A 9,134-nucleotide genomic window follows, 5' to 3' on the forward strand; every position below is an offset into this window, starting at 1 on the left:
CACATAACCCAGCCGTGCAGCTCTGGAGTCTACGCTATGAATGTCTACCCTCTAGTGATAGGTACCTGGGTGTATCAGGCGCCCGCCTGTTGGTCGGAGCCGTTGAAAGAACGGGGAAGACACTTGGTTTTTTTCCCTGCACAGAAAACTCCACTGCACACGCAACTACATCCACATGAACTTGTTTGCGTCCTTCATCCTGAGAGCCCTGGCCGTGCTGGTGAAGGACGCCATCTTCTACAACTCCTACTCCAGGAGGCCCACCAGTGACAAAAAGTGGATGTCCTTCGTGTCGGAGGTATGTCCCTCCCCGCCACAGCCTCCCACCCAGCAGCTCAGTGCAGGAATCGTGGGGTGGGAAGTGGGACTGGGAAAGGCAAGCGTGAGGTGAAGGGGGTCAAGGGCCTCTGGTTAGAGTCATCATCTGACTAAAGACAAAACCCAAGAACCAAACCCCGCAGAACCCAAACCTCCCGAGAGTGAAGCGGGTGAAGAAAACCAGAGTACAAGACTCCACTGTAGGACTGCTGTGTGCCCTTGGGTGGGAAATTTCTTCATCTGTGAACCAGAGAACTGAACCAGATCAGGCTTTTTTAACTTTTTTTTTTTTAACATTTTATTTATTTTTGATACAGAGAGAGACAGAGCATGAGAGGGGGAGGGGCAGAGAGAGAAGGAGACACAGAACCGGAAGCAGGCTCCAGGCTCTGAGCTAGCTGTCAGCACAGAGCCTGACGCGGGGCTCGAACCCACGAACGTGAGATCTGACCTGAGCCGAAGCCGGAGGCCCAACCGACTGAGCCCCCCAGGCGCCCCCAGATCAGTCTTTTTGAAACTGTTATTATGGGGCACTTGGGGGGGCTCAGTCAGTTGAGTGTCTGACTTCGGCTCTGGTCATGATCTCACGGTCCATGGGTTTGAGCCCCACGTTGGGCTCTGTGCTGACAGCTCAGAGCCTGGAGCCTGTCCTCTATTCTGTGTCTCCCTCTCTCTCTGACCTTCCCCTGCTCACACTCTCTCTCTCAAAAATAAAAACATTTAACAAATTAAAAAAAACTATTATTACTAATTTTTAAAGACCAAAGATTTTCCACATTGAAATCTGCTTCTGCTGGGATGCTTTTTCTTTTATCCCGTTAGTAACGATCATTACTCCATCGTAGTGACAGTTGCCTAATTGTTAAATTAACCTCGCACTCCTGGAATAAACCCAACTAGGTTCTCATATATCACTCTTTTTCTTATATTACTGGATTCATTAGCTGGGGCTGTGTTTCATTTAGAATTCTGTCATCTGCTTCAGTGAGTCATTTTCTTGTGATAAAGATGAAGAAGTTTATGCTTACTTAAAACAAATCAGACTTGTTACCTCTTTCTCATTCTCTGGAAGAACTTATTGAAGATGAGTATTTTTCTTTAAATGTTTGCTAAATCGCTCCAGTGAAGCCACTTGGGTTCAGAGTTTTCTTTGTTGGAAGGCTCTTAATTATGGACTCATTTCAACTCAGTTCAGATTCTCTATTTCTTCTTGTGTCAGCTTTAGTACTTGTGTTTTCTAGGAATTTGTGTCCTTCATCTAACTTTTCAAATTTCTTGCCAAAATAGTGTTCATAGTTTCCTAAGATCTTTTAAGATCTTACCATTATAGCCAGGGCAATATTGCTTTTTTGCATCTCTGATATTGACTATTTGTACCTTTGCTCTCTTTTCTTCCCCCTTGGTATTCTTACCAGATGTTTTTAAGTTTAACTGGATTTTCCATAGAATGGAATTTTGGCATTGCTGATTTTCTTTATTTTATGTTCCCTATTTCATTAATTTCTGCTTTTATCTTTACACTTTCCTTTCATGTCCTTTCCTTTGGTTGAATTTGTTGCTCTTTTTCTGACATGATAGTTAGGATTATTGATTTTCAGCCTTTTTCTTTTTTAATTAAGGCATTTAAGATGATAGGTTTTACTCTAGGTGTGGTAATAACTGCCTACCACACATTTTGCTATGCAGTACTTTCATCTGGGTCAGAAATAAGTTCTAATTTTTATCATTATTTCTTTTTTTGATTCCTGGGTTATTTAAAAATTTCTTTCCTTTTTTCCAATTATATGAAGACTTTTTTTTTTTCCAAGTTATTGGTTTCTAGCTTAATCGAACCAAGATCAGAGAACATAGCTTTCAGGGTTTCCTTTAGCAAACTGGTGCCAGTGAATTCGCTCTGTTTTTGTTTGTCTACAAACGTCTAGAATGTTAAGGAAGAGACTGGGCTTTGAAACCCCCAGGAAGCCCTCCTTCCAATTTTGGTATTTTTGCCAGCATTTCTGAAATGGTCAGCACATTCAGGAGAGAGGGGGTGAAGAGGGAGGGCTGTGCATGGGGGGCGGCCCTTCTCCACCCTCTTGGGTCCACACAGGAAGGCCTGGCCTCACCCTTTGGTACTCTGTCCTCCTCAGATATCTGTCTCCTGCCGCTCTGCCCAGTTCCTGCTGCATTACTTCGTGGGTGCCAATTACTCATGGCTGCTGGTCGAAGGTCTTTACCTCCATGCGCTGCTGGAGCCCACAGTGCTCTCTGAGAAGCGGCTGTGGCCCAGATACATGCTGGTGGGTTGGGGTGAGTGACCTGAACCCCCAACCTCTTCTCCTAGGAGCCCATCAGAACACTTGAGCCAGATAGATCCTTTGGTTTCCCAACTGGAGGGACCATCTGGGATGGATAAGTCCTCAGAGACAAGACTGGGGGGGGGTGCACATGCACAAAGACACACAAGTGCTGTAGACCCAATACATGTGTTCAAAAATCAACAAGGATTTTGGTAGAATCAGATGCCGTTGCTCCCACCCTGTCCCCAGCGGTAGTCACCTACTTGGGCTGCCATGATAAGATGCATGGACTTTATGGCTTAAGCAACAGACGTTTCTCATAGTTGTGGAGTCTGAGAAGTTTGAGACCAGGGTGCCAACATGGTCCAGGTCTGCTGAGGGCCTCTTCCTGGCTTGTAGACAGCCGGCTTCTATATGGTGGAGAGAGAGAGAGAGAGAGAGACAGACAGACAGACAGACAGACAGAGAGAACTCTCTGGTCTCTTTCTACAAGGACACGAATCCCATCATGATGCCTACTCTCCCCTCGAAACCTAATTACCTCCAAAGGTCCCACCTCCTGTTACTGTCGCCCTGAGGGTTGGGACTTCACAAACATTCAATCCATAACACCAACTGAGTCTTCAGGCAGGATTAGAGGGGCATCTGGGTGGCTCAGTCAGTTGGGTGTCCAACTTAGCTCAGGCTGTGATCTCGCAGTTCATGAGTTTGAGCCCCATATCGGGCTCTGGGCTGACAGCTTGGAGCCTGGAACCTGCTTCAGATTCTATGTCTCCCTCTCTCTCTGCCCCTCCTCCCCACTCTCTCTCCCTCTCTCTCTCAAAAATAAATAAACATTAAAAATTAAAAAAAAATTGGTTAAGGATCTGACTTTGGCTCAAGTCATGACCTCATGGCTCATGAGTTTGAGCCCCGCATTGGGCTCTGTGCTGACAACTCAAAGCCTGAAGCCTCCTTCAGATTCTGTGTCTCCCACATTCTCTGTTCCTCCCCTTCTCACACTCACACTCTCTCTCTCTCTCTCTCTCTCTCAAAGATAAATAAATACTTTTAAAAATTACCAAAAAGAAAAAAAAAAAAAAAGAAAGAAAGGATCTAGAACCCAGAACTCCCATTGCCACAAACTCTTAAGAGAATGTGAAGTTGCAGGATTCAGAGGACTTGCCCTTGACCTACAACTTGGGAGATTTTTGTTAATATCTTGGGTTTCCTCTGAGCTGCTTTGCAACACGTGGCAAATGTTTTCTCCTCTCTACTTCCTGGTTTGTGGGACAGTAGAACAACAGACGGGCTCTGTGCGACCCCAGGTCTCTCCAGATCTCAGCCTGCAACCTAGAATATTTGGGTTTTGAGACGCTTTAACCAGATGTGTTTGGCCCATCAGGCTGGGGTGGGAGGCAGAGAGGTTTCGTCAACCAGCCCCTAACCGCATTTCCCTGTTTTCTCCCCAGCCTTCCCACTGCTGTTTGTGGCACCCTGGAGTGTTGCTCGCGCACAGCTGGAGAACACAGGGTAGGACACGCACACCTGCTTTCACCTGCTCGGAGCCAGGAATTCTAAGATACGCTTAAATACAAGGCTCTATGCCATTTTCCCAAAGAGACTATCCACCCCCTCTCATTTTGGCGATCTAGTGTGTACTTAGGAATGTAGATTAAAAAATCAAAGACCTTTCTATGGTAATGAGTTTGTTAGCTTAGTTATACATGCACACTAGCACAAAATTTGCTCAAATTAATGCAAAAATTGGCCGCCTAGGTTAGCAGTGACCCTCAATATATAAGGATAGGGGTACAAAATTGGTTATTTTGTCATTGTTCATAGTGGGGGGCAGAAAAAGCAAACTGGAATGGGTGAAGGCAGTCAAAGGTACAAACTTCCTTATAAAATAAGTCCCAGGTATATGAAGGACAGCATGGAATCAGCATGAGTTAATAATACTATATTGTATATTTGAAAGTTGGTAAGCAAGTCTGTATTTTTATGCTTTTTTGAAAGGGTTTTTTTTTTTTTTTTTTTGGTAAAGAAAGAGAGACACAGAGTGTGAGCAGGGGAGGGACAGAGAGAGGGAGACACAGAATCAGACACAGGCTCTGTGCTGATAGCTCAGAGCCTGACTCAGGGCTCAAATTCATGAACTGTGGGATCATGACCCAAGCCGAAGTCAGAACCCAACCAACTGAGCCCCCCAGGTGCCCCTAAGCAAGTCTATTTTAAAGGTCCCTCCCGCAAGAAAAAATATTTGTAACTAGTGTGAAGATAGACATTAACTAGATTTATTGGGGCAGTCACTCTGAAATATATACAGATATTGAGTCATTGTTATACTAATATAAGCTAACATAATGCTATATGTCCATTATACCTCAATTAAAAAATAACTCCAACGAAACAAAAATGAAAGTGCCTGAACATCCACGAATATGGGAAGCCATGAACAAATTGTGGCATACCTATATTGTGGAATATTGTGGAGACCACTAAAAAAAAACAGGTGGGTTACCCTAGCTTTTCCCTTCTCAGAGCTGACTCCTAACAGCCTGTTGGTAAGTCTGTCACACGATCCTATTTTTCCCCCCTCCAAATAACCATTACCAAAAGTCCCCTATGCATAGTTAAGAATTTACTTTGGGGGTAAGGGGAAAGCATTTATTTTTGTATGAATGTGGAGAAAAGTGTAGAGGGTCACACACCAAGCTATTTGCATCGAAGAAGAGTTTACTGGTGAGAAAGGTCAACGGTACCACACTAACAGGAAGGGGTGTTAATCCTGTTTTTTTCCCTCTTCCACCCTCAGGAGAACCGTGGGCCGGGAGTCCATCTTGAGTGTGAGCGTCCTTCTTCTAGGGGGCTTGAGACACTCCACCTTGGCTCTGTTTTAAGTCATCTGCCTGCTCTTTGCTGTAGGTGCTGGGGAACCAACAGGAACAAGAAAATCTGGTGGATAATCCGGGGACCTATGCTGCTTTGTGTCATGGTAAGGACCATTCCACCCCTCCTTTTCCTCTCTGAGCTTGGCGGCGGTGGGGGGCCCCTTCCCATTCCCTTCCCAGATACCAAATTCTCTGGCTCCGAATGAGCCTGGGCCAGTTGCCTTGGGAAGGAGCTGCCGAGTCGTGAGTCGGATGTGTTGGATGAAAAGGAATGAGTTGGAAGCTTCTCCTTGTCCTGGCTCAGGACCCAAACGCCTCCTTGTGCACACACCTCCTTCTCTCTGGGTCCCCAAACTATGTGTAATAGAAACCTACCGCCCGCTCGGCCGCCCACACTAGGGCTGTGATTTGTACACAGGTAGGTACTGTTGTTATGTGTCTTCTACCAGCGAGGACACGGAAAAGATGGCGAGAGACTTGCCTTCAGCCTCAGTAAATGGGGGCGCTGGCTCTCAGCCCACAGGGACCGACTAGGGGCACCGGCACCTGTTACCACAGCCCTGTGCTGCTGCCCCCTCCCAAATATTTATTTCCTCCTGCCCAGGTGCCTGATGCAGACTGTCACGCATTAGTACCTCGCTTTGGACCATCCTGAGATTTGCATCCCCTTCTCTCACACTTGATCCCCCCACCTGCTGTCCCCTGACACTTTCCGCAGCAAGCCGGAGGGTCACACCCCGATTTGTGTCCTTCCAGATCCCGCACAGACTTCTGCCACAGCCCCAGCAATGTCTCATTACATGCTATGTGTCTAGGGCCTGTCTGCTGCCCCCATAAGCCCCAAGTTCTTTATTCTGGCAGCAGCCCACGCGGTTGGCTGCCCAGCATGGCCTTAACTCAAAAAATGCCTGCGACCCACACTCCCCAGCACTAGAACGTTCTCGCTACCCAGCTAGAATAAGGCAGGAGGGAGGCCAGCAGGCCCTCCCTGGGATGGAGCTCGGGCTCAGTGCAGCTGGAAGCCCAGTGTTTACCCTGCAGGCTTCTAGAGATTCCATCACTGCTTCTCACTCACGCTCCTGATTGATTCCCTTGGCTCCTTTTAGAAGCACCATGGTGTTTGAGAGAGAGACAGAGAGAGAGTGTGAGCAGGAGAGGGACAGAGAGAGGGGTAGACATGGAATCTGAAGCAGGCTCCAGGCTCTGAGCGGTCAGCACAGAGCCCAACGCAGGGCTTGAACCTACGAACCGTGAGATCATGACCTGAGCCGAAGTCAGATGCTCGGTGTCTTTAATGATTCTTCCATGCTTGGGTCTCACACCCAGAGGTGTCTGTTGCGTTGATCCCAGGTGTGACCCAGGGACTCCTAGGTGTGGCCAAGGGCTGAAGAGCGCTTTGTGACACACCCTCAATGCTCTGAGTGTGGTCACCCGAACACTTGTAAATTCGTGTTCTCAGGCCCCACCCCTGCCCTGCTGAATCAGAATCTGCATCACAACAAGATCCCTGGATTTGGGGTGTGCATCAAAGTCTGGGGGGTCTCTATGTCCACACACCAGTGGTTCTCAAAGCTGACCGTGCGTTAGAAACTTAGAGAGTCACACGGGAGAGGATTACATCAGAAATTCTGGAGGTGAGGCTTGGCCAGCTGTAGTCTGAGGACCTCCCAGCTGATTCGAATGGACATTTCCTGGTCCTTCCTTGTTCCCGTCGCCATATTCTCTCCCCGCAGGGGAGCAGGCACTGGTCTGTATCTGCTCATCTCAGATAAAGTGACCTCTACACACTCTTGCTTCTTCCACACCAGCTGTCGCACACTACGCAGATGTGGCCAGAGTCACCTTAGCTCGTGGTGGCTCCTTGTTCATGTCCATCAGTTTCCAAGAGGAGAGACTCTGTCCTGAGAAACAGGAAGCTGAGCCTGATGTCTTCCCCTCCTCCCCCCACCAGCTCTAGGATCCGTATGCTCCCAGGACAGTGGGATTTGCATACCCTGCATGAAGTGTGGGCTTTGTGGCTACCTGGGGGGTGTGTTGAGCCAAATGAGTTGACCTTTCTGGGCTTCTGTTCCTTCATCTATAAAATGAGAGTTGGCCCAGACCAACGGTTCTCAGCTGAAGGTGATTCTGTCCCCTCATTTGTGCAACTCTGGAGATATTTCTAATCATCTCGACTGGTGTGGGGGGTGCTACTGACGGCTAATGCATAGAAGCCAGGGATGCTGGTGCACAAAACAGCTCCCATAACAAAGAATTATCCCACCCCAAGTGTCAAGAGTACTGAGGTTGAGGAACCCTGGCCTACACATTTGCCTGTACAGAATAGCTACCCCAAAACTGGACTCTACCCTAGACTGATGGGAACAGAACTTCCACATTGGGTTTCCATAGCTTTGGAATCCCATGCATTCACTCTCTTGCTTCTTAATGTAACATTTATTGAGCACCAGCTGTGTGCTTAGCTGGGTGCTAATTTCTTTCAGGGGAAAAAAGAGACGAATTCCCCATAGTTTTTGCCCTCAGACAGTTCAAAGTCTAATAGTTGTGATTTTGAGACTCATCAGACCATAACTGAGCCAATAATTGCCTTCCTGCTTGGTTAGAAGATTATATGTTACAGTTTTCCTCTGACCTCAGTGACTATAACCCAAACTCCAAAATAGAATTCCTTGAACCACATGTGGAAGGAGTCAGGGCCCCATGGGAGCATGGGGCTCCCACCATTCTCATAGAGTATTTAGTAATAATAATAATAATAATTAATAAACCTTTATTGTGTTTGGGGGAACAAAAAGAGTTTCCTGACCTCACCTACTTTCTAGCTAAGTTGAAATAGTAAAACTAACATAATAATCAAGATGTTGTGCATAGCATTTGGCATTTCAGGGCACTTCGAAATCTCATTTCATCTTGTCCAAATTTGAGTCCGGTTGCTATTTTCCGGAGGATGGAGCAGAGGTTTCTGGGAAAAGCCACCTCTGCCTGGTGAACTGAGCTATAGGACCACTGAGAGTCTCCCATCCCCAGACTCAGGCTCCCCAGTGAGCATCCTCCCTACCATAGCTGGACTCCCCCACCACTCCAGACTTGGTCTGTGCCTACAGATCAGCATCTGGGATGATGTGAATGAACCTCATGCTGGGTTTCCAGACCTCCCACCTGACTATCTACTGCCTTCTGGATTCTCTGTGTTGCAGGGGACCAGCCCACGCATCAGAGTCTAAGGGTCCCTGAGTAGGGGGTTGGTGTTGGCGAAGTATCTATAAGAAAGAACACAGACAAAGTGAACGGTGGCAAGATTGCACTTTACTGTGATGCTTAGGATCTTTATATACCACAGGTGATTACATCACTCTTCTAATGATTACATTGTTTGTGACTTCCAGAAAAAATTATTATTTTCACGGTAGAGAGAACAGAAAATCAAAACAGAAACGAGGTACAATACAGAAGATCAAAAAACATAATTCATCACTCAAAATACATCAGCAGGGGTTTACTTTATGTATATAGTATAATATTAACCAAAGCTTAAGAGAAGGCCATTTTTCTTTAAAGGTGAACATGATGATTTACGGGTAAAGTGCCCCTGACCAGGAAGGGAGTTTCAATCTGAAAATTTGCCCACTCACCAAAACTAATTAAAGGTCATAGAAAACTAACT

At 46.7% G+C, this 9,134-nt stretch overlaps 1 protein-coding gene across 1 annotated transcript in view; it reads left to right on the forward strand.

Annotated features, from left to right (window-relative positions):
• Positions 1-9,134, forward strand: part of GLP2R (glucagon like peptide 2 receptor) — a 52,016-nt gene that overhangs the window by 22,026 nt on the left and 20,856 nt on the right. Inside the window, exons 6-9 of the mRNA XM_029928677.1 lie at positions 145-298; positions 2,448-2,607; positions 4,049-4,109; positions 5,505-5,574. Of these exons, the coding sequence (XP_029784537.1) occupies positions 145-298; positions 2,448-2,607; positions 4,049-4,109; positions 5,505-5,574 (445 nt within the window). The remainder of the gene's footprint in view (positions 1-144; positions 299-2,447; positions 2,608-4,048; positions 4,110-5,504; positions 5,575-9,134) is intronic.

Source organism: Suricata suricatta, chromosome 17 (assembly GCF_006229205.1).
Source record: "Suricata suricatta isolate VVHF042 chromosome 17, meerkat_22Aug2017_6uvM2_HiC, whole genome shotgun sequence".
Classification (NCBI taxonomy): domain Eukaryota; kingdom Metazoa; phylum Chordata; class Mammalia; order Carnivora; family Herpestidae; genus Suricata; species Suricata suricatta.